Genomic DNA, 27117 nt, shown 5'->3' with positions numbered 1-27117 from the left:
GTGTTAGCTAATCCAAGTTTATCATTTAAATGGGTAATTGATCATTAGAAAACCCTTTTGCAATCATGTTAGCACAGCTGAAAACTGTTGTGCTGATTTAAAGAAGCAATAAAACTGGCCTTCTTTAGATTTGTTGAGTATCTGGAGCATCAGCATTTGTGGGTTCGATTACAGGTTCAAAATGGCCAGAATCAAAAAACTTTTTTCTGAAATTCGTCAGTCTATTCTTGTTCAGAGAAATGAATGCCAGAATCAAAAAACTTTTTCTGAAACTCGTCAGTCTATTCTTGTTCAGAGAAATGAAGGCTAGAATCATGTGAGAAATTGCCAAGAAACGGAAGATCTCGTACAATGCTATGTTCTACTCCCTTCACAGAATAGCGCAAACTGGCTCTAACCAGACTAGAAAGAGGAGTGGGAGGCCCCGGTGCAGAACTGAGAAAGAGGAAAAGTACATTAGAGTGTCTAGTTTGAGAAACAGATGCCTCACAAGTCCTCAACTGGCAGCTTCATTAAATAGTACCCACAAAACACCAGTCTCAACGTCAACAGTGAAGAGGCGACTCCGGGATGCTGGCGTTCTAGGCAGAGTTGCAAAGAAAAAGCCATATCTCAGACTGGCCAATGAAAAGAAAAGATTAAGATGGGCCAAAAGAACACAGACACTTGTCAGACGAACTCTGTAGATACAGGAACTCTGTAGATACAGAGTACATATGTCTTCCTACAGACACGTTGTCTTAATTCTGACCTTGCAGTACTGGGTTCACTGTCTGGAGTGGATGGGGGGTCAACACTGTCATTCCTGATCTCAATCTCTATCTGTGTTTTGCCTGTCTGATCCGCCATTTTGTTCGCTCCTGTCTTTTTTCCCTTTCTGTGAGATCCCTCACTCTTTCTTTTTTGACTCTCTAAATCCTTTAAGTCTGGTGTTTTTGTTTAAGGAGGCTGCTCTGTGGTGTGGGTCAGCATGCCTGCGCTGTCTGTAGAGTCTTTGCTTTTCAGCAGCACCTCATTTCGCCATATTTATCAAAAATAAAGCCATATTATGTGATTACAATATTGAAACAGTAATTAAAATGCTAGTAAGTATTTTTTAATATAATTGTTGAGGGTTTAATTTAATGTTACGTTGAAAAAAAGTTTGTGGTGTTATTGATTGTCACTGGAGTTATCGTCATGTCACTGGTGTTACCAGCAAGAACAGTAACACCAGTGACGATAACATCAGTGACAAATCTGCAGACAAGATAGCATATCTAAGATGGTGGCCACTGTAGCTCAAACCATACTTCATAAATTGTAAATAAATCACTTAATCATGCAATTTTATCAATAATTTTAATCAAATTTCCTTTCCCCTTACTATAAAATGTATAACACCAGTGACACATCTTAAGTCCTCGCATGAAATTACCAAGTTAAATTACATTTTAGTCATTTAGCAGACACTCTTATCCAGAGCGACTTACAGTAGTGAATGCATACATTTCATAGAATTTTTTTTTTGTATTGACCTCCCGTGGGAATCGAACCCACAACCCTGGCATTGCACACACCATACTGGCGTTGCAAACACCATGCTCTACCAACTGAGCCACAGGGAAGACGTTGTTAACAGATGAAGAGAGAGTGCACACTCACCATGTGCTTTTCAAAACAGTCCCGTCTCCAATGAACCTTTGACCGAGGAAGAATTTGTCAAAGATGTTGCATTTTTTTCAAAGTGGTGGTTTCTATAAATTTTAACACCAGTGACATGAAATTGAGGGACAGCTATTACTTGTAAATTATTTGTAATATTTATTTGATGTTTTTTCTTTTCTAAGTAGTCCACTAAATAACTATATAACTTTCCTTTGTATTATGACATTTAAAGAGAGAGAAAAATATATTTTTAAACTCAAAATATATCACTAAACCATGACTCCTGACCCGAGGGACAAGCCAATTTCATGGTACTGACAGTGCTCTACAATATATAAAAAATCTTTGCAATATAACTGTCTTACATATGTTTTATTAATAATAAAACACTTCAATTAAATCAAAAATATATATTTTTTGTTTCATTAACTCACACTTTTAAGTGTTTTTCCTGGTGAATAAGGCCAGGACAGGAAAGCCACCATTTTCGTAGAATGACCCATGTGTTCCGTAATTCAATACAAGATAGTTATAAAGTAAGTCACCATATACTAAGGCCTACATGCTATATTATAGCCTTGAGGCCTTAGTTCTTTCCTACCTGGAAGGATCTTACAATCAGGTCAAAGACCTTCCTACCTGGAAGGATCCTAGAACCAGGTCAAAGACCATCCTACCTGGAAAAATCCTACAATCAGGTTAAAGACCATCCTACCTGGAAGGATCCTAGAACCAGGTCAAAGACCATCCTACCTGGAAGGATCCTAGAACCAGGTCAAAGACCATCCTACCTGGAAGGATCCTAGAACCAGGTCAAAGACCAACCTACCTGGAAGGATCCTAGAATCAGGTCAAAGACCATCCTACCTGGAAGGATCCTAGAACCAGGTCAAAGACCATCCTACCTGGAAGGATCCTACAATCAGGTTAAAGACCATCCTACCTGGAAGGATCCTAGAATCAGGTCAAAGACCACTCCTACCTGGAAGGATCCTAGAACCAGGTCAAAGACCATCCTACCTGGAAGGATCCTAGAACCAGGTCAAAGACCATCCTACCTGGAAGGATCCTAGAACCAGGTCAAAGACCATCCTACCTGGAAGGATCCTAGAACCAGGTCAAAGACCAACCTACCTGGAAGGATCCTAGAATCAGGTCAAAGACCATCCTACCTGGAAGGATCCTAGAACCAGGTCAAAGACCATCCTACCTGGAAGGATCCTACAATCAGGTTAAAGACCATCCTACCTGGAAGGATCCTAGAATCAGGTCAAAGACCATCCTACCTGGAAGGATCCTAGAACCAGGTCAAAGACCATCCTACCTGGAAGGATCCTAGAACCAGGTCAAAGACCATCCTACCTGGAAGGATCCTACAATCAGGTTAAAGACCATCCTACCTGGAAGGATCCTAGAATCAGGTCAAATACCTTCCTACCTGGATGGATCCTAGAACCAGGTCAATGACCATCCTACCTAGAAGCATCCTAGAACCAGGTCAAATACCATCCTACCTGGAAGGATCCTACAATCAGGTTAAAGACCATCCTACCTGGAAGGATCCTAGAATCAGGTCAAAGACCTTCCTACCTGGAAGGATCCTAGAATCAGGTCAATGACCATCCTGATTCGAGTGTTGATGTCTTCAGGGATGAAGGCAAAGATGATGTAGTTGATTCCGAACAGAGGTATCAACAGTAGTGTGGATTTAGCCAACCTCCTGTGGATCAGAACAACAGACAGAATGAGGGTTGTTTTTTTTTTGGCAGTATATCTTTGAATAATTATTTATTTTGTGTGATCATCTGAAATGTTGTATTCTAAATGGTGAGCTAGACAGAAAAAAAATACCAATATTATCGATATTTCTTGACCATTCCTAATCACATTGACTGTGGATTTGGATAGAGAACATTCCAGACTGTTCATATTTCCAATATCTACCAATAATCAAAGGACAGAGGTGAAGCTAACCATTTTCTGTAGCTGGAGGGTATTTTATAGCAATATCTCAGAGCTGGGTGTCTTTGCAGGATGTCTTTCCTGAGGAACAACATTACAATGGTAGGGTAAAATGTTGTACAACCTGATATGAAAGTTGTGACCATTGCTCTCAGAAAAGGTGCGTCGACCAAAATGTAATAGGATTCCAAAATTGTTTAGCTGGTCCGCACTCAAAAAAAGACCTCCTACACCTGTCTTTAAACTAAAGAGCAAGTTTATTCCCCCCACTTTTAATCCATCTATCATAAAATATATATATATATATATTTAACCATTATTTAACTAGGCAAGTCAGTTAAGAACAAATTCTTATTTACAATGATGGCCTACACCGGCCAAACCCGGACGACGCTGGGCCAATTGTGCGCCACCCCATGGGACTCCCAATCACGGCCGGTTGTGATACAGCCTGGATCATTACTTATTGTAAACTTGTAGAAAGCAAAATTGATCAAACTTTACAACAGAACAATCATAAGAGATATAGAATTAACAACCTTTCTTCCTCAGAGAGATTAGCATTAGAGCAGTTGATAAATGATGAGGGCCTTACAAAAAAAAAATCTGATTAGGGGGATGCTATTGATTAGTATTGTAGTACAGGACACATGCAAGTATGTTGAGAAAATTTAAGAAATGCTTGTCGATCAGAAGTACTATAGACGCCTTCTGCTTAACCCCACAGCTAATCACAAAACGGAATTAGATTCCTTATTAAAACTTGGTCTACAGAGCAACTGGCTTAGAAAAAAAAATCAAATTCCTTATTATGTATTTCCCTGTAACTCCCGTTATATAAAGACTTCATATGTTTCATACAGACATTTCCTGTGAGACCACTTGTTTCTGGTATGGTTGTTTAGGTGAAAATGTATCGAAATTTGTAGTCTATCATATTCAACCTGACTTTTTTCCTATATTATAGAAACTACAGGTTGCTTGTTGAAAATCCCACTCATTGATGAAGGAGAATGGCTTGTTACACTTAATGTTGCTGCACTTTATACAAATATAGTGAATCAAGCTGGCCTCGAGGCATTATCGTATTTTCAACGGGTGCAAATCACGAAAACCACTGACCAATTACATGGTAGAATTGTAAAAAAAAAAAAATGGTTCTGTCAAAAAATTATTTTCTGTTTGACAATGAATACTTTTTACAGATGCATGGAACGAGTACATCATTGGCACCAAATTACTTATATAAACTCTAGATTCCAATCCATCTCCTTTTCAATGGACAAGGGTACTGAAACTATTCATTTTCTTGATGTACAAGTGTATAAATCATCTGGGAAACTATATAGCTACCAGTGTTTGTATTTGTATTTATTATGGATCCCCATTAGCAGCTACTCTTCCTGGGGTCCAGCAAAATTAAGGCAGTTTATACCATTTTTAAAAACATTACAATACATTCACAGATTTCACAACACACTGTGTGCCCTCAGGCCACTACCACTCCACCACTACCACATATCTACAGTACTAAATCCATGTGTTTTTATATTGTGTGTGTGTGTGTGTGTGTGTGTGTGTGTGTGTGTGTGTGTGTGTGTGTGTGTGTGTGTGTGTGTGTGTGTGTGTGTGTGTGTGTGTGTGTGTGTGTGCCAATGTTTGTGTCACTTCACAGTCCCCGCTGTTCCATAAGGTGTTTTTTTAATCTATTTTTTAAATCAAATTTTACTGCTTGCGTCAGTTACTTGATGTGGAATAGAATTCCATGTAGCCATGGCTCTATGTAGTACTGTGCCACCCATAGTCTATTCTGGACTTGGGGACAGTGAAGAGACCTCTTGTGGCATGTCTTGTGGGGTATGCATGGGTGTCCGTGCTGTGTGCCAGTAATTTAGACAGACAGCTCAACGCATTCAACATGTCAATACCTCTCATAAATACAAGTAGTGATGAAGTCAATCCCTCCTCCACTTTGAGCCAGAAGAGATTGACATGCATATTATTAACATTAGCTCTCTGTGTACATCCAAGGGCCAGCCGTGCTGCCCTGTTCTGAGCCAATTGCAATTTTCCTAAGTCCTGTTTTGTGGCACCTGACCACACGACTGAACAGTAGTCAAGGTGCGACAAAACTAGGGCCTGTACGACCTGCCTTGTTGATAGTGTTGTAAAGAAGGCATAGCATCGCTTTATTATAGACAGACTTCTCCCCATCTTAGGTACTACTGCATCAATATGTTTTGACCATGACAGTTTACAATCTAGGGTTACTCCAAGCAGTTTAGTCACCTCAACTTGCTCAATTTCCACATGATTTATTACAAGATTTACGTTGAGGTTCAGGGTTTAGTGAGTGTTTTGTCCCAAATGCAATGCTTTTAGTTTTAGAAATATTTATTCCTTGCCACCCACTCTGAAACTAACTGCAGCTCTTTGTTAAGTGTTGCAGTGATTTCACTCGCTGTAGTAGCTGATGTGTATAGTGTTGAGTCATCCGCATACATAGACACTCTGGCTTTACTCAAAGTCAGTGGCATGTCGTTAGTAAAGATTAAAACCGCTACCCTGGGGGAATTCCAGATTCTAAATGGATTATATTTGAGAGGCTTCCATTAAAGAACATCCTCTGTGTTCTGTTAGACAGGTAACTCTTTATCCACAGTACAGCAGGGGGTGTAAAGCCATAACACATACGTTTTTCCAGCAGCAGACTATGATCAATAGTGTCAAAAGCTGCACTGAAGTCTAACAAGACAGCCCCCACAATCATTTTATCATCAATTTCTCTCAGCCCATCATCAGTCATTTGTGTAAGTGCTGTGCTTGTTGAGTGTCCTTCCCTATAAGTGGGCTGAAAGTCTGTTGTCAATTTGTTTACTGTGAAATAGCGTTGTATCTGGTCAAACACAATTTCTTCCAGAAGTTTACTAAGGGTTGGTGACAGGTTGATTGGTTGGCTATTTGAGCCAGTAAAGGGGGCTTTACTATTCTTGGGTAACGGAATGACTTTAGCTTCCCTCCAGGCCTGAGGGCACACACTCTCTAGTAGGCTTAAATTGAAGATGTTTACAGGAAGCCAAAAGATAAAAACATCTTATTGCTCGCAAATAGTTACCATCCGAGAACGCTCAAAAGTTTACCAATAAGCCAACTTTATTATATACGCCGAATCTGTAGTACTGACAAAGAGTATTTATTCAAAACAAACAGAAAGTATGTTTCCGCCAAAGAAATTACCTAAAAGATTGGCTGCAACGTGCCAATGAAAAGGTGAAGGATGTTAATAGAAATCACCTCTTCACAAAGCACGTTAGAACAACAAAACCTTCCTCAGTGAATTGTGCTCTGATGACAAACTTCATCAACTCTCCGGTGATTAAGCACCACCATGTTATCTCGTCAGACAAATCTTTAAATGGTGCCTCCCAACACCCCCCTCTATTTACGAACAAACGGTTAACCTCTACAGGATTGGTGTCCCCCCCGCGGGACGGTTGAGCTAACGTGCGCTAATGTGATAAGCATGAGGTTGTAAGTAACAAGAACATTTCCCAGGACATAGACATATCTGATATGGACAGAAAACGTACCCTTATTGTTAATCTAACTGCACTGTCCAATATACAGTAGCTATTACAGTGAAAGAATACCATGCTATTGTTTGAGGAGAGTGCACAGTTATGAACTTGAAAATGTATCAATAAACCAATTAGGCACATTTGGGCAGACTTGATGCAACATTTTGAACAGAAACGCAATAGTTTATTGGATCAGTCTAAAACTTTGCATATACACTGCTGCCATCTAGTGGCCAAAATCGAAATTGTGCCTAACCTGGAATAATACATTATGGCCTTTCTCTTGCATTTCAAAGATGATCTTTTTTTTATAACGTATGCTTTTTTTCTTTGTATTATCTTTTACCAGATCTAATGTGTTATATTCTCCTACATTAATTTCACATTTCCACAAACTTCAAAGTGTTTCCTTTCAAATTGTATCAAGAATATGCATATCTTTGCTTCAGGTTCTGAGCTACATGCAATTAGATTTGGGTATATCATTTTAGGCGAAAATTTAAAAAAAGGGTCCGATCCTTAGGTAAACGAGTAGGTGCACTCCTGCAATAAGTAATGACAGAAAGGGCACCAAATCAAACTCCTTGTTAAGTCCACATGGGTGTAGTGTGCATAATGTAAAAAAATCCAAAGAACTCTCTACAGCAGAGTTCTTTCAATATTGCCACCTCTACGTTTAGCCCAAACCTTTTCTATACCAATACACTAAGTCATCAGTTCAATGGCCCGCTTCCATAAAATGTCAACAGGAGAGGCGAATCACAGAGCTTAATGTTGCTGAGTCGTTCATTAAGACAGATTGTCAGTCTCCGCGTTGTCTGACCAACGTAAAATTAACAAACATTTTTAACTAACAAATTACACGAGTTGTAGGTTAAACAGGAGTTTAGATTATATTTATGGTTGATAATGATCTGCTTCCACCATACGTTTACAGAAAGCACAACTTCTACACGCAAAGTTACCTTTTATGAATTACTGTTTTTTTGGGAGTATGAATGTTAGCTAACTATAGTTTATAATCGTAGGTATCTTATAACGAGATCACAATGAAGAACCTTGAGACGCTGATGACATCAGCCTCCTTTATACCTGGAGCTAACATACGTCCTTCCTCTTGATATTTCTCCTGCTGTTGTCCTTATCTTATCTGTTTGCACTTTATAAGATCTGATAACAGTCAGATCACAATGCGTCATCTACACCTGTCTAAAATTGTGGGCACAATCAGAACAAAGGACGCATGTTAGAACCAGGTGTAAATGGGGCTTAGGCTGAAACGTTTGTCAATCTAAGCACCCCATAATGAACAAAATACTAAACAGAAACCTTGAATCTCTCTTTTTTTTGTGTGCAGACCAGCTACACATACATTGACATCCTGATACGAACACATCCTTAGTTAATTAAAATGGTCCCATAAAACAGCTGAGAAAGTGAATATCAACAAAACCTACGAGTATTGATGAGATTCCTTCCTTCCTATGTCTCTGCAATTCATTTTCTGACGCAGGATCCGTATTATGCAGATGAACAGGATGAAGTTTACCTGGGTTTGGGAATGAAAGAGGCCTACCATTTAATTCATGTAATGTTGAGTTGTATATAATATGTCAATCATCGGCTTGATCCAGTGTGTGTGTGTGTGTGTGTGTGTGTGTGTGTGTGTGTGTGTGTGTGTGTGTGTGTGTGTGTGTGTGTGTGTGTGTGTGTGTGTGTGCGTGACACACCAGTATGGTCAGTAATATTGGCATTTTGATGATCCACCAGGGATGGTCGTTAATAATGTCCCAACACCTATAGAGGACAGAGGGAGGAGCAGAAGCAGAGGATGAAGGATGTCACCAACACACACACACACACATTATTTAGATACTAATGGATACATACAAAGTTAAGGCCCAAGGCAAAACCCTCTATACCATTTTATAATTCAAAATGACCAAAATGTGTATCATTGTAAAAAACAAATCATTCAATAAAATATTAAATTGTACATGGATTTTTGTCAAGGTTATACTTGCCTATTGTAGAGTACACTACAATGTAAAGTCCTCCTAATGGCCTCCATAGAGACCAACCATTCATCACCACAGGAAATTCATGGCAGGTAACATTGCTACAATGCTACGGTGGCCATGTAATGTGAAATGTGGCATTGGCAGTTTATAATAATTATTTGTCTAACAAAGTCATACCTTGGTTCTATGAATTTAATAATTGGGCACTGCAGTACACCCTTAAAAAAAGTATCCCAGGGATATAAAAATATCAAAATATACATGTACAGTGCTTGCAGAAAGTATTCTAACCCATTTACTTTTCCACATTTTGTTGTCTTACAGTCTGAATTTAAAATAAATACAATTGAGATGTTGTGTCTCTGATCTACACACAACACCCCATATTATCACAGTGGAATTTTGTTTATAGAATTTGTTTTCAATGTATAAAAAAAAAAAAAAAGCGAAAATGTCTTGCGTCAATAAGTATTCAACCCGTTTGTTATGGCAAGCCTAAATAAGTTCAGGAGTAAAAATGTGCTCAACAGAACAACTATAACTCATATGACCCATGTCGTCCAAAAAAGTTATACTTTTGAATCATCTGTCCATAGAACATTCTTCCAAGAGTCTTGATGATCATCCAGGTTGCAACGATGTGCGCTGAAAGTCAGGAAGCAAGTTCAGGGAGTGTGTGTTTTAATAAATAAACACAAAATAATACAAAATAAGAAACACGAACAACGCACAGACATGACACAGGAACAGAAACAATAACACCTGGGAAAGGAACCAAAGGGAGTGACCTATATAGGGAAGGTAATCAAGGAGGTTATGGAGTCCAGGTGAGTCTGATGACGCGCAGGTGTGCGTAACGACGGTGACAGGTGTGCACCATAATGAGCAGCCTGGTGACCTAGAGGCCAGAGAGGCAGCACACATGCGTCGGGGAGAGGATACTGTCACGCCTCCAGCCGCAGGACGCCAACCAAAATGACGATCCAAGGGATCAGGAGAGGACCGGTCACCTCTGCTCAGGAAACCTGTCAATCCGGCTGAGACGCAGGAGCATGGTGACCTAGAGCGCTGGAGAGAGAGCATACGTGATGGTACCCCCTCCCTGGCGCGTTCGGCTCCAGCCGCAGGACACCAACCAAAGGAACGATTCTGGGGATCAGGAGCGGACCGGTAACCCCTGCTGATGCGCGGGAACCTGACAGACCGGCTGAGGCAGGGGAGCCTGGTGAGCCGGTGGAAGCAGGAGAGCCCGGCGATCCGGCAAAGGCATGAAAGCCCTACGAGACGGCTGAGGCAGGGGAGCCTGGCAATCCGGCTGAGGCATGAGAGCCGGTGGAAGCAGGGGAGCCTGGCGATCCGGCTGAGGAATGAGAGCCTGGCGAGCTGGCGGAGGCAGGGGAACCTGGCGATCTGTCTGAGGCATGAGAACCTGTAGCGGCTCCCGGACCTGACATCATTCCCACCAAGAGAAAAACAAATCCCTGATGCTTCCCTTAGGTGAGCCATTATTCTGTAACGATGTGCGCTGAAAGTCGGGAAGCAAGTTCAGGGAGCGAGTGTTTTAATAACACAACATGAACAACGCACAGACGTGACACAGCAACAATAACGCCTGGGAAAGGAACCAAATGGAGTGACATATATAGGGAAGGTAATCAGGAAGGTGATGGAGTCCAGGTGAGTCTGCGATGCGCAGGTGCGCGTAACGATGGTGACAGGTGTGCGCCATAATGAGCAGCTTGGTGACCTAGAGGCCTGAGAGGGAGCACACGTGACACAAGTGCTTCTTGGCAAACTTGAGTCAAGCTTTTGGATGACATGGGTCTTATTATGCCTGGCGAAAACCAAACACTGCATTCCACAGTAAGAATCTCATACCAACGGTCAAGCATGGTGGTGGTAGTGTGATGGTTTGGAAATGCTTTGCTGCCTTGTGACCTGGACGACTTGCCTTAATAGAAGGAACCATGAATTCTGCTCTGTGTCAGTGAATTCTACAGGAGAATATCAGGGCATCTGTCTGTGAGCTGAAGCTGAAGTGCAGCTGGGTCATGCAGTAAGACAATGATCCAAAGCACACAATCAAGTCCAAATGAAAATGGCTAAAAAGCAACACACTTGAAGTTTTGGAATGGCCTAGTCAAAGTCCAGACCTAATCCCAATTGAGATGTTGTGACAGGACTTGAAATGAGCAGTTCATGCTTGAAAACCCACAAATGTCGCTGAGTTAAAGCAGTTCTGCATGCAAGAGTGGGGCCAAAATTCCTCCACAGCGATGTGAGAGACTGATCAACAACTACAGGAAGCATTTGGTTCAGTCAGTACAGCTACAGTAAATTCCTCCACAGCGATATGAGAGACTGGTCAACAACTACAGGAAGCATTTGGTTGCAGTCAGTGCAGCTAAAGGTGGCACAACCAGTTATTGAGTGAAAGGAGGCAATTACTTTTTCACACAGGGTAATTGAGTGTTGCATAACTTTGTAAATTAAATTAAATATGTATCAATTTTATTTGTTTTTGTAAACTCAGGTTCCCTTTATTTTTTAGGTTTTGGTTGAAGATCTGAAAACATTCAGAATCAAAACTATGCAAAAATAGGGGTCAAATACGGCACTGTATGTACAGTACCAATCAAAAGTTTGGACACACCTACCAATTCCAGGGGTTTTCTTTATTTTTACTCATTTCTACATTGTAGAATAATAGTGAAGACATCAAAACTATGAAATAACACATATGGAAGTAACCATGTAGTAACCAAAAAAAGTGTTAAACAAATAAAAAATATATTTTATATTTGAGAATCTTCAAAGTAGCTACCCTTTGCCTTGATGACAGCTTTGCACACTCTTGGCATTCTCTCAACCGGTGTCATGAGGTAGTCACCTGGAATGCAATTCAATTAACAGGTGTGCCTTGTTAAAAGTTAATTTGTGGGATTTCTTTCGTTCTCAATGTGTTTGAGCCAATCAGTTGTGTTGTGACAACGTAAGGGTGGTACACAGAAGACAGCCCTATTTGGTAAAAGACCAAGTCCATATTATGACAAGAACAGCTCAAATAAGCAAAGAGAAACGACAGTCCATCATTACTTTAAGACATGATGGTCAGTCAAAGTGGAACATTTCAAGAACTTTGAAAGTTTCTGCAAGTGCAGTCGCAAAAACCATCAAGCGCTATGATGAAACTGGCTCTAATGAGGACCGCCACAGTAATGGAAGTCCCAGAGTTACCTCTGCTGCAGAGGATACATTCATTAGAGTTACCAGCCTCAGGAATTGCAGCCCAAATAAATGCTTCACAGATTTCAAGTAACAGACACATCTTAACATCAACTGTTCAGAGGAGACTGCGTAAATCAGGCCTTCATGGTCGAATTAATAAGAGAATGGAGAATGGAACGAGAATGGAATTAGTCTCATTTGAACACTTTGTATTCAGGACAAAAGGTTAATTGCTTTGCCGTTTCTTTTTCTTTTCAGTATTACTTCAGTGCCTTGTTGCAAACACGATGTTTCCTTTTTTTCACTCTGTCAATTAGATTAGTATTTTGGAGTAACTACAATGTTGTTGATCCATCCTCACTGTTTTAAAGTCATCATTGACCTAATGGTGAAATCCCTGAGAGTTTCCTTCCTCTCCGGATGCCTGTATATTTGTAGTGACTGGGTGTATTGATACACCATCCAAAATGTAATGAATAACTTTACCATGTTCAAAGGGATATTCAATGTCTGCTACCATTCACTGCTCGACTGAGGGACCTTACAGATAATTGTATGTGTGGGGTAAAGAGATTTTTTTTTAAAGTATGTTAAATACTATTATTGCAACTTATCATGTGACTCGTTAAGCACATTTGTATTCCTGAACTTTTTAAAGTCTTGCCATAACAAAGGGTTTGAATACTTATTAACAGAAGACATTTCAGCTTTTAATTTTTAATGAATTTGTAACAAATTCCTAAAAACATAATTCCACTTTTACATTATTGGATTTTGTGTGTAGGCTAGTGATTCAAATCTAAATTGAATCAATTTTAAATTCAGACTGTAACACAACAACATGTGGAAAAACTCAAGTGGTGTGAATACTTTCTGAGGGCACTGTATATATAAGAAATATACCATTCTTTGTCCCTTAAGGCAGGGTTTCCTAAACTTGGTCCAGTGGCCCTCCCTGGTTGCACGTTTTGATTTTTGCCCTAGCACTGTGTCTGTACCCGTTAAAGTACAACTTTTTTTTTTCTGAGTGTACGAGAAAGTGCAGTAGAATGTTTGCCATAGGTTCATATTTTATTATAGTAAATGGACAGCATTTTCTGTGAGTGTTTCATGGATGGACTACTTGCATACATTCGTTGGCTGTTGAGATACATTTTCAATTGCAATGTGGAACACAGCGTCACAGGATATTCAAAACACTAACACAAACAAACTAACAAAATAACAGTGAACTTACCCAGAGTGTTTTAAATAAGCCTTTGTAATAACCCAAGCTGTGATAAAAATAGTTGGGGCCCCTGTGAATATCAGAGAACAAACAACAACAAAAAAATGGTCAATAAACTGTGTGAGTTCACTTTTGAAAAAGTTATTGCCAAGAGATTATGATAAAGGTATCTGTGTCATGAGGCATGCAGATAAAGCATAACACCGTAGGTGTATGAGCCTCAGTCACTGTTCCAGCCGGCTACCACCCGGTACTCTACCCTGCACCTTAGAGACTGCTGCCCTGTGAACATACTCATTGAACACTGGTCACTTTAATAATGTTTCCATACTGTTTCACCCACTTTGAGTGTGAAAAACCCAGCAGCGTTGCAGTTCTTGACACACTCAAACCGATGCGACTGGCACCTACTACCAAACCCCGTTCAAAAGCACTTCAATCTTTTGTCTTGCCCATTCACCCTCTGAATGGCACACATACACAATCCATGTCTCAAATGCCCAAAGGCTTAAAAATCCTTCTTAAACCGGTCTCCTCCCCTTCATCTACACTGATTTGAAGTGGATTTAACAAGTGACATCACTAATAAGGGATCATAGCTTTCATCTGGATTCAACTGGTCAGTCTATGTCATGGAATGAGCATGTGTTCATAATGTTTTGTACACTCAGTGTATCTATATTTATACTCCGGTCTCTGATATTGCTCGTTCTGATATTTATACATTTTTCTGGATTATGTGTGTGTATAGTTTATTATTATTATTATTATTATTATTATTATTATTATTATTATTATTATTATTATTATTATTATTGCTCTGATTGAGCTATTAAAAGCATAAACCTTGATTTGATTTAAATATTAATTTGTTTGGTCCAGTCTGACACAATGTTCAAACACAGCGCTATCAACTCAATACATCACTTTTCAAACACAACGTTAACAATGATATTCTAACACAAGTACATGACATTTCAATCAGTCTAATAGAAAGAAAAAAAACAAGCAACCAGCATGACATTCTACATTTACTTTTCAGATTACTGCTCTGTAAGTAAATACTTAAAAAAACAAGGATCTCCAGTTAGGGACACTCATATTCTTGATTATCTCTGGAGTGTTTTTTGTTGTTGTTTTTAATCCAGAAATGGACAGCATGCCTTTTACTTCAAAAAATCTTCTTCAAATCCTGTAAATATATGGTCACACTGCCATTTTGGTTATCAGTGATCAGGTGTGGATGAGTAAGGCACAGGATGTTTTAAGTATGCTCATAGAACACAAGCATCTGGAAACGATAGAGTTACTCTTTAGAAGTAATATTAATCTAATGTATAATCAGTGTTTTTTCAAAATCGTGCTAGCCTTATCCAAGTACAAGTAAAAAAACATTGACATATGGTGTCTTCTTAAAAACAAAATGGCCTGAATAAAATGAAATAAAAAATTCACAGCCAAACATTGCATATAATCCTAATGGGATTAAAGACACAGTTGGAGGTATGTTACAGTGACACCTACCCCAGCCAATCAGAATGTACCACCAGAAGTACTTCCTCTCGGAGAAGAAGGAGACAGCCAATAGGGTGTGGACGTAAAGGCCTTCGACCAATAGCCAGAAGTAGCTGGTCATGATGCCATACTGGAAGAAGACAACCCCTGCCTTACATCCCACCTACGGAGAGAGAGCACAGTATCAACATGGAAATTGCAGAATCGCATTAGTGGAAATGTTGGGGGTTCTCAGGGCAGGCCTGTGAATGGACAAAGCCATCGATAATGTGACAGCATTCATTCCTATGTCAAGACTCAATAACGCATTGAAGTTAAATTAAGTCGGTTAGGATGGTGTTTTATGGAGAGATAACATGCGCAGTTTGAGCTACTCCAGAAAGTAATGTTGGAGGCTAGCTCATTGCTCTCTCATTGAGTATTTCAAGTTAAAGACCAACCGGGGTACTGCAGGCTGCCATTATCATCTAAATTACCCTTATTACTTCTTTGTGAGATTTTAAAATAATCGGTTCCAGGACATACGTCTGGTGAATTAGAAGCAATTTTTGGTACCATGATTGTCTTCTCAAAATGTTTTTATTTACACAAAGATTGACCACAAAGATCGCCATTTTTCCATTCACTTTAATGGATGCAGGCTAACAATGTCTGCAGTACTGTGGTCGGCCTTTAACTTCCGTGACTTCAATGAGAGGAGCCAGTCATTCTTCCCTGGTTTGAGTCATGTTGGGGACAATTTTAGGATTTTAGCTAACCCTAACCCTTTTCCTAATCTTAACCTAATTATCTTGTTCTCCTAACCTGCTACGAAAAGTCACTTCTGCAAATCAAATCAAACTTTATTTGTCACATGCGCCGAATACAACAAGTGTAGACCTTACCGTGAAATGCTTGCACTTCTTGTATTCAGTGTGTGACAAATAAAGGTTGATTTGATTTGCAAAAGTGACTTTTCATAGCAGGTTAGGAGAATTTACCCAAGAGAATTAAGGCACCGATCTAGTCAAAGGTGGCAGATCTGCACAGGTTCTGAATAACATGATACTCCATGCAAGTTAGTCAGAATATTGAGAAGGAAAACCTTGATAGCACTTTTTATTTAACCCTTATTTTACCAGGTAAGTTGACTGAGAACACATTCTCATGTACAGCAACGACCTGGGGAATAGTTACATGGGAGAAGATAAATGAGCCAATTGTAAGCATGGGATGATTAGGTGACTGTATGAGGGACAATTTGGGAATTTAGCCAGGACACCAGGGTTACCCTTATGATAAGTGTCATGGGGATCTTTAGTGATGACAGAGAGTCAGGACACCCATTTTAACATCCCTTCTGAAAGACAGCACCCTACACAGGGCAATGTCCCCAATCACTGCCCTGGGGCATTGGGATATTTGTTTTAGACCAGAGGAAAGGGTGCCTTCTACTGGCCCTCCAACACCACTTCCAGCAGCCTTCTGGTCTCCCATCCAGGGATCAACCAGGACCAGCCCTGCTAAGCTTCAGAAACAAACCAGCAGTGAGATTCAGGGTGGTTTGCTGCTGGGTTACCGACACCATACAGCAGGCGTCCCATTTTCTCAGTCTATTTATAAACATTAAATCCCTAGATAATCAAACAATATACATTTCAAACTAACTGTCGTTCTATAAAACCAACACTGTAATGTTAGATTAGATAGTGGTTATGAGCTATCATAACGAGTTTACATGTCTCCTCTTTAAGCTGTTTCTGAGGGTCCCTCTCTATATACAATATGTCTCCCCTAAGAGTCCTGTACAAACTGTTTCTAAGGGCTGTCTACATGTCAGATTAGATCAGTGTTTCTCAATCGTGGTCCTGGGGAGCCAAAGGGGTATACCTTTTTGTTATTGCCCTAGTATTCACACACTTGAATACTAATACCAGGGTGGCAGGTAGCCTAGTGGTTAGAGTGTTGGCCTAGTAACCGAAAGGTTGCAAGATTGAATCCCCGAGCTAGCAATGTAAAAATCTGTCGTTCTGCCCCTGAACAAGGCAATTAACCCACTGTTCCCCGGTAGGCCGTCATTGAAAATAAGAATTTGTTCTTAACTGACTTGCCTAGAGGTAAAAAAAAAAAATCAGCTCATCATGAAGCCTTTCGATTAGAATCAGGTGTATGAGTTCTAGAACAATAACACAAAAAGTGCACCTCTTTGGGTCCCCAGGATTGAGAAACACTGCATTAGATAGTGGTTACTATGACTATGAAATATGGTGACCCTTGTATAACGTCAACACTACTACATGTCTTTTCTCCTGTGAACGTCTTCCACAACTGTCTCCTAAAGGTTTGTCTTCAAACATGTCTTCCGTGAGGGTACCAGCTGTGTTTACCCCCCTTGTTAATGTACAGTATATATCATGGAGCAAGCACTCCAATGGAGGACACTCTGCTCAGAGTGTCATTAAATACACAGCCAGCCCTTAGACATCAAACCATCCGTCACACTTTAAGCTAATAAACATAGACCAAAGGTACGTACAGTGCCTTCAGAAAGTATTCATACCCCTTGACTTATTCCACATTTTTGTTGTGTTACATCCTGAATCATTTTTTAAAATTAAATTTGGTGTTTTTTTCACACCCTTCTACACACAATACCCCATAATGACAAAGTGAAAACATGATTTTAGATTTTCTTTCAAGTTTATTGAAAAATGACATTCAGAAATATCAAATTTACGTAAGTTTTCACAACCCTGAAAATATTTTTGGAATATTTTGATCCTGTACAGGCTTCCTTCTTTTCACTCTGTAATTTAGGTTAGTGTTGTGGAGTAACTACAATGTTGTTGATCCATCAGTTTTCTCCTAGCACAGCCATTAAACTCAGTAACTGTTTTAAAGTCACCCTTGGCCTCATGGTGAAACCCCTGAGCGCTTTCCTTCCTTTCCTTCCTCTCCGGCATCTGAGTTAGGAAGGGCGCCTGTATCTTTTCAGTGAGTGTGTGTATTGATACACCATCCGAAGTGTAGTTAATAACTTCATTATATTCATTTTTTTTTTTTTACCAATCTACCAATGGGTGTCCTTTTTTGCGAGGCATTGGAAAACATCCCTGGTCTTTGTGGTTGAAACTGTGTTTGAAATTCACTGTTTGACTGAGGGACCTTACATATAATTGTATGTGTGTGGTACAGAGACGAGGTAGTCATTCAAAAATCATGTTAAACACTATTATTGCACACAGAATGAGTCCATGCAACTTATTTTGTGACTTGTTAAGCAGATGTTTACTCCTGAACTTATTTAACTTGCCATAACAAAGGCGTTGAATACTTATTGACTCATTTTTTATTAATCTGTAAAAAAATGTGTAGACCAGTGACCAAAAAAATAAACTTAATTTAATAAATTTTAAATTAAGGCTGTAACACAACAATATGTGGAAAAAGTCAAGGGGTGTGAATACTTTCTGAAGGCACTGTATGTATGACATGTATACCATTGCTGAGTAACAAAACCTAGCCATACTGCCAGCCACGACCTTGCAGATCTGAGAGGATTGTATAAGTGGAATCATTAAGGATTACACCCATTCTGAGAGCAAGCCTGCATTTATAAATTCTGCTAATATCCCTCCAATCCCAGAACACCTAGAGTTGCTAGGAAGTAGATAGTCGGCAGGGGGGCTAGGGGATCGATTTAGTTCATTCAGAATATACGTTATGTTGCTCTAGTCCCTTTTCATTCAACATAAGACACCAATAGTATGGTTAAGAGTTAATTAGTTCTTCTGGATTTGCAGCTGTTGCAGAGTTTACTGACTGCACTTGTAAAACTTTCAATGTGATTCAAAGCCAAGCCAGCCCTCCTCTGTCTCTCAGCCAGGCAGCTCACCACACCGCTAGTCACTTCTGAGTGTTTAGCAAACAGGAACTCTCCCTAACATCCTGTTACATGACATCATTAGGGAACACTCTCCAAAGAGTCGACAAACACTGTTACACCCTGTATGCTATAAACGAGACCTGGAAAGCAACACTCAATTCAAAACTAAACCCAGGAAGGAACACAAAGCTTTAAAGGCAACAGCACTCTGTTTGAGTAATGAATCAAATGAGAGAGAGAGAGAGAGAGAGAGAGAGAGAGAGGCAGGCTTGTGACAGCTGACTGGGGCCTCTAAGACAAGCATGTTAACATATTGTTGAATTTTTTTTTTACCTTTATTTAACCAGGTAGGCTAGTTGAGAACAAGTTCTCATTTGCAACTGCGACCTGGCCAAGATAAAGCATAGCAATTCGACACGTACAACAACACAGAGTTACACATGGAATAAAGAAACATACAATCAATAATACAGTAGAAAAAAGAAAAGAAAAAGTCTATATATAGTGAGTGCAAATGAGGTAAGATAAGGGAGCTAAGGCGATAAATAGGCCATGGTGGCGAAGTAATTACAATATGGCAATTAAACACTGGAATGGTAGATGTGCAGAAGATGAATGTGCAAGTAGAGATACTGGGGTGCAAAGGAGCAAGATAAATAAATAAATACAGTAGGGGATGAGGTAAGTAGATAGATGGGCTGTTTACAGACGGACTATGTACAAATGCAGTGATCTGTGAGCTGCTCTGACAGCTGGTGCTTAAAGTTAGTGAGGGAGATATGTAATCAGTAATCAAGGAAAGTATCCAACAAACAAGTGTTTACATTCTAGCCCCTCCCTCTAAACAAGGTGAAGCATTCTGTAGTTACTGTGTTGTTGAACCCCTCCCTCTAAACAAGGTGAAGCATTCTGTAGTTACTGTGTTGTTGAATCCCTCCCTCTAAACAAGGTGAAGCATTCTGTAGTTACTGTGTTGTTGAACCCCTCCCTCTAAACAAGGTGAAGCATTCTGTAGTTACTGTGTTGTTGAATCCCTCCCTCTAAACAAGGTGAAGCATTCTGTAGTTACTGTGTTGTTGAATCCCTCCCTCTAAAAGAGGGTGCAGCTCAATATTAGGAAGGTGTTTCCTAACGTGTTGTACACTCACTGTACGTACATTACTTTCAAGTATTTAATTTGCGCAGCTTAAGTATTAGACATGTTCAATTTTGACCCAGGTCTCTATGGTAACAAGTAGCACAACAAAACAACATGGACTCACAGTTTCAGGTTGACAGTCGGACTCCCCGACTTCGTATAAAACCACATCTTTGATAAACACGGCAATGGCTTTCAGTATGAACGCCACAAACAGGTTCATGTGGATGTAGTTTCTGGTGCAGTGCAACTTCCTGTTGAACAACATTACAAATATGCATATCAGTTTATAGCAGTTATATCACATTTATTTGATCATGTCATCCTATTTTATTTCCTTTTACATTTATTACAGGACTACATTTTTGACAGACATTAGACAACTATACTGCCCTACTAAGGAAAAAGGGCAATAACTGCTCATTTGGTCTAAAATGAGTTAACGTCATTTTTTTGATACATTAAATACATGCTTAATCATGTGGACAAGTATCCTGCCTCTATTGTATTGTGTTTTGGAGAAAATTAGGGGTCATGTTAGCAGTAACTGCATAAAGTTACTGTGAAACCAAGGTAAATAAAAAGCCATTTTTCTCAGTTAAAAGCTATGAGCAGTTACTGCCTTTCTGCTTGGTATGACAGTATAGTACTACCACCGTGACCAAACATTTCCAAAACCAAGGTATTCAGGCATTATTTGATAAGGCAGCATGTCCGTCATGCTTCCCTTCATTTTCTTTGTGTTATAGGTATTATACAAATGGAATACCACCTCTGAGTAACATTTCCAAAACCACTTATAATACTGTACATTTGATAATATGTTGTCCTGTTTATTCCCTTCAATACTACCACTGTGACTAACATTTCCCAGACTTAAGTCTTCATGTTGGCAAATATTGTATTGTATTGTAAGAGCCTCTAACAGAAGTGATAATCAGATTGGGGTTCAAACTATAAGAACCTATAACAGAAGTGACGATCAGATTGGGGTTAAAACTATAAGAACCTATAACAGAAGTGATAATCAGATGGGGGTTAAAACTATAAGAACCTATAACAGAAGTGTTGATCAGATTGGGGTTAAAACTATAAGAACAAATAACAGAAGTGACGATCAGATTAGGGTTAAAATGATCAGAGCCTCTAACAGAAGTGTTGATCAGATTGGGGTTAAAACTATAAGAACATATAACAGAAGTGATGATCAGATTTGGGTTAAAACTATAAGAACAAATAACAGAAGTGTTGATCAGATTTGGGTTAAAACTATAAGAACATATAACAGAAGTGACGATCAGATTTGGGTTAAAACTATAAGAACATATAACAGAAGTGACGATCAGATTTGGGTTAAAACTATAAGAACATATAACAGAAGTGATAATCAGATGGGGGTTAAAACTATAAGAACAAATAACAGAAGTGACGATCAGATTAGGGTTAAAATGATCAGAGCCTCTAACAGAAGTGTTGATCAGATTGGGGTTAAAACTATAAGAACATATAACAGAAGTGATGATCAGATTTGGGTTAAAACTATAAGAACATATAACAGAAGTGACGATCAGATTTGGGTTAAAACTATAAGAACATATAACAGAAGTGATAATCAGATGGGGGTTAAAACTATAAGAACAAATAACAGAAGTGACGATCAGATTAGGGTTAAAATGATCAGAGCCTCTAACAGAAGTGTTGATCAGATTGGGGTTAAAACTATAAGAACATATAACAGAAATGACGATCAGATTTGGGTTAAAACTATAAGAACATATAACAGAAGTGATGATCAGATTTGGGTTAAAACTATAAGAACATATAACAGAAGTGACGATCAGATTTGGGTTAAAACTATAAGAACATATAACAGAAGTGATAATCAGATGGGGGTTAAAACTATAAGAACAAATAACAGAAGTGACGATCAGATTAGGGTTAAAATGATCAGAGCCTCTAACAGAAGTGTTGATCAGATTGGGGTTAAAACTATAAGAACATACAACAGAAGTGACGTTCAGATTTGGGTTAAAACTATAAGAACATACAACAGAAGTGTTGATCAGATTTGGGTTAAAACTATAAGAACATATAACAGAAGTGACGATCAGATTTGGGTTAAAACTATAAGAACATATAACAGAAGTGACGATCAGATTTGGGTTAAAACTATAAGAACATATAACAGAAGTGACGATCAGATTTGGGTTAAAACTATAAGAACATATAACAGAAGTGTTGATCAGATTGGGGTTAAAACTATAAGAACCTGTAACAGAAATGACGATCAGATTGGGGTTCAAATGATCAGAGCATAGTGGGTGTAAAAGTGTGGTGACAGACAAGGCAGCTTCCCCTGTTGTCAGAGTATTGTGTCACAAAGTCTACTTTATATAAACAACACTGTGTGTTCCGTACACCTGTGATGCCCTGACCCTCCAAACTGTTGCTCAGGCCAGAAATATGTTAGTTAGGGGCATCTGCCATTGCATCGTAAGACCCCTTGGAGTAAACACATCACTCACTGTTTACCAAGACAAACACACACACACACACACACACACACACACACACACACACACACACACCACACACACACACACACACACACACACACACACACACACACACACACACACACACACACACCCCCCCCGTTAAATGAAGTGTGTGATGCTTTAAAAGGCCTACTGGGAAGCCAGGCCACTTAACATTTAATTAATGATCAGAACTCTGTCATTCTCTGTCTTCCTCTCCCCCCTCCTCAGCCCTCCTCTTACCCTTCCTCTCACCCCTCTTCTCATCCTTCCTCTCAGTGTGTGAGTGTCTTTGTGTGTGTACCACAGGATCACTTACAGTAGTGAAGTTTATGACAGGATATGTCCTTTTGTTAACCACTCCAGTGTGTTTGAGAGATGGTACAACGCCACATTATGGCATTTAGAAAACCTGTTCTACCCAGGTGTCGTAGTGTTAAATGGGGTGTAGAAGACACCATAAAATCATCATCAAACTGACCAAAAGGACATACTGTGCAATGCTGCCTGTGTAAAAGAGGCAGGGGTTATCGTCCCAAAGCTTGAATGAGCTAGCTGTAAGAGATTCTTCTGCATAACGTGCCATAACTAAGGGATAAACGCACCTGTTCTGTATATTAATAATGGACGATGCAAGGTAATGTACAGAACGGAGGTGTTTATCCTGCTTATACTACAGTAATGTAGAGAACGCAGGTGTTTGTCCCATTTATACTACAGTAATCGTAGAGAACGGAGGTGTTTATCCCGCTTATACCACAGTAATGTAGAGAACTGAGGTGTTTATCCCGTTTATACCACAGTAATGTAGAGAACGGAGGGGTTTATCCCGCTTATACTACAGTAATGTAGAGAACGGAGGGGTTTATCCCGCTTAAACTACAGTAATGTGGAGAACGGAGGGGTTTATCCCGCTTGAAACCACGAGTAATGTGGAGAACGGAGGTGTTTATCCCGCTTATACTACAGTAATGTAGAGAACGGACGGGTTTATCCCGCTTATACTACAGTAATGTAGAGAACGGAGGTGTATATCCCGATTATACCACAGTAATGTAGAAACGGAGGTGTTTATCCCGCTTATACCACAGTAATGTAGAGAACGGAGGGGTTTATCCCGCTTATACTACAGTAATGTAGAGAATGGAGGTGTTTATCCCGCTTATACCACAGTAATGTAGAGAACGGAGGCGTTTATCCCGCTTATACCACAGTAATGTAGAGAACGGAGGGGTTTATCCCGCTTATACTACAGTAATGTAGAGAACGGAGGTGTTTATCCCGTTTATACCACAGTTGCCAAAGAAAACAATACTAACATTTGTTTGTTGATGGTTTCATTTATATAAGGAAAATCATGCTCTCTCATCTTTTGTTTGCTAGAGACGCGACCCAGCCTTCAGTTCGCTTAGTTTGATATGTATGGATGTGACCCAGTAGTTAGTTTGATATGTATGGATGTGACCCAGTCGTTAGTTTGATATGTATGGATGTGACCCAGTCGTTAGTTTGATATGTATGGATGTGACCAGGTAGTTAGTTTGATATGTATGGATGTGACCCAGTCCTTAGTTTGATATTTATGGATGTGACCCAGTCGTTAGTTTGATATGTATGGATGTGACCCAGTCGTTAGTTTGATATGTATGGATGTGACCCAGTCGTTAGTTTGATATTTATGGATGTGACCCAGTCGTTAGTTTGATATGTATGGATGTGACCCAGTCGTTAGTTTGATATGTATGGATGTGACCCAGTCGTTAGTTTGATATTTATGGATGTGACCCAGTAGTTAGTTTGATATGTATGGATGTGACCCAGTCGTTAGTTTGATATGTATGGATGTGACCCAGTAGTTAGTTTGATATGTATGGATGTGACCCAGTAGTTAGTTTGTTATTTATGGACGTGACCCAGTAGTTAGTTTGATATTTATGGATGTGACCCAGTCGTTAGTTTGATATTTATGGATGTGACCCAGTAGTTAGTTTGATATTTATGGATGTGACCCAGTCGTTAGTTTGATATTTATGGACGTGACCCAGTAGTTAGTTTGATATTTATGGATGTGACCCAGTCGTTAGTTTGATATTTATGGACGTGACCCAGTAGTTAGTTTGATATTTATGGATGTGACCCAGTCGTTAGTTTGATATGTATGGATGTGACCCAGTAGTTAGTTTGATATTTATGGATGTGACCCAGTAGTTAGTTTGATATTTATGGATGTGACCCAGTCCTTAGTTTGATATTTATGGACGTGTCCCAGTAGTTAGTTTGATATTTATGGATGTGACCCAGTCGTTAGTTTGATATGTATGGATGTGACCCAGTCTTTAGTTTGATATTTATGGATGTGACCCAGTAGTTAGTTTGATATGTATGGACGTGACCCAGTCCTTAGTTTGATATTTATGGATGTGACCCAGTCGTTAGTTCGATATACGTACGGACGTGACTGTTATGATGTGCGCTGAGAGTTGGAAGCAAGTTCAGGGAGTGAGTGTTTTAATAAATTAACGGAAGATAATACAAAACAAGAAACTCAAACAGCACACAGACATGAAACAGAAACAATGACGCCTGGGGAAGGAACCAAAATGAGTGACACATATAGGGCAGGTAATCAAGGAGGTGATGGAGTCCAGGTGAGTGTCATTAATGCGCGATGGTGACAGTTGTGCGCCATAACGAGCAGCCTGGTGACCTAGAGGCCGGAGGGGGAGCACACATCACACATGAGGCTGACCCAGTCGTTACTTTGATTAGTTCGATATTTACGGACGTGACCCAGTCATTAGTTTGATATTTCTGGACGTGACCCATTTGTTACTTCGATATTTATTGACTTGATCCAGTCATTAGTTCAATATTTATGGACGTGACCCAGTCCTTAGTTTGATTAGTACGATATTTACGGACATGACCCAGTCTTTAGTTATATTTATGGATGTGACCCAGTCGTTAGTTATATTTATGGACGTGACCCAGTCGTTAGTTATATTTATGGATGTGACCCAGTCGTTAGTTATATTTATGGACGTGACCCAGTCGTTAGTTATATTTATGGACGTGACCCAGTCGTTAGTTATATTTATGGACGTGACCCAGTCTTTAGTTATATTTATGGACGTGACCCAGTCGTTAGTTATATTTATGGACGTGACCCAGTCGTTAGTTTGATATGTATGGACGTGACCCAGTCTTTAGTTATATTTATGGACGTGACCCAGTCGTTAGTTTGATATTTATGGACGTGACCCAGTCCTTAGTTCGATATTTATGGACGTGACCCAGTCCTTAGTTCGATATTTATGGACGTGACCCAGTCCTTAGTTCGATATTTATGGACGTGACCCAGTCCTTAGTTTGATATTTATGAACATGACCCAGTCGTTAGTTTGATACTTATGGATGTGACCCAGTCGTTAGGTTGATATTTCTGGATGTGACCCAGTCGTTAGTTTGATATGTATGGATGTGACCCAGTAGTTAGTTTGATATGTATGGACGTGACCCAGTCATTAGTTTGATATGTATGGACGTGACCCAGTAGTTAGTTTGATACTTATGGATGTGACCCAGTCGTTAGTTTGATATTTATGGACGTGACCCAGTCGTTATTCCGATATTTATGTATGTGACCCAGTCGTTAGTTTGATATTTATGGACGTGACTGTCAGAGACGGCCCACAGTCCGGAGCCGGCAGAGACGGCCCACAGTCCGGAGCCGGCAGAGGCGGCCCACAGTCCGGAGCCGGCAGAGGCGGCCCACAGTCCGGAGCCGGCAGAGGCGGCCCACAGTCCGGAGCCTGCAGAGACGGCCCACAGTCTGGAGCCTGCAGAGATGCTCCTCAGCCCTCAGTCTCCGGCGACGCTCCTCAGCCCTGAGTCTCCGGCGACGCTCCACAGCCCTGAGTCTCCGGCGACGCTCCTCAGCCCTGAGTCTCCGGCGACGCTCCTCAGCCCTGAGTCTCCGGCGACGCTCCTCAGCCCTGAGTCTCCGGCGACGCTCCTCAGCCCTGAGTCTCCGGCGACGCTCCTCAGCCCTGAGTCTCCGGCGACGCTCCTCAGCCCGAGGTCTCCGGCGACGCACCTCAGCCCGAGGTCTCCGGCGACGCACCTCAGCCCGAGGTCTCCAGCGAAGCACCTCAGCCCAGAACTTCAGCAGTGGTCTACAGCCCTGAGCCTTCAGCGGGGGTGGGCTGGTTAGAATGGGGACTAAGGCCGGAGCCAGAGCCACCCCGGGAGGTTGGGGGGGGGGGGGTGTAGCACGGGAGCCGTCATTGACAGTGGCCACTCTCCCTTCCCTCCCTTTAAGTTTGGGGTTATTTTTGTGGGGTTTTTGTGTTTAGGTGCATTCGGGGTCTGCACCTTTGGGGGCGATACTGTCATGTC

At 40.3% G+C, this 27117-nt stretch overlaps 1 protein-coding gene across 2 annotated transcripts in view; it reads right to left on the bottom strand.

Moving 5' to 3' along the window:
* The window catches only part of LOC106569811 (vasoactive intestinal polypeptide receptor), a 107270-nt gene that overhangs the window by 7378 nt on the left and 72775 nt on the right, over positions 1-27117 (bottom strand). Inside the window, exons 6-12 of one of the 2 annotated variants that reach the window (XM_014141442.3) lie at positions 20307-20436; positions 15189-15342; positions 13674-13734; positions 8918-8984; positions 8645-8736; positions 3622-3690; positions 3238-3367 (exon numbers count right to left, since the gene is read on the bottom strand). In XM_014141442.3, coding sequence (XP_013996917.2) covers positions 3238-3367; positions 3622-3690; positions 8645-8736; positions 8918-8984; positions 13674-13734; positions 15189-15342; positions 20307-20436 — 703 coding nt within the window. The remainder of the gene's footprint in view (positions 1-3237; positions 3368-3621; positions 3691-8644; positions 8737-8917; positions 8985-13673; positions 13735-15188; positions 15343-20306; positions 20437-27117) is intronic. The other variant, XM_014141443.3, reaches the window with a different exon arrangement.

The sequence above is a fragment of the Salmo salar genome, chromosome 14 (genome assembly GCF_965601325.2).
Source record: "Salmo salar chromosome 14, fSalSal1, whole genome shotgun sequence".
Classification (NCBI taxonomy): domain Eukaryota; kingdom Metazoa; phylum Chordata; class Actinopteri; order Salmoniformes; family Salmonidae; genus Salmo; species Salmo salar.
Note: the sequence above shows the minus strand (reverse complement) of the source record. Positions and strands in the feature narration are given on the sequence as shown.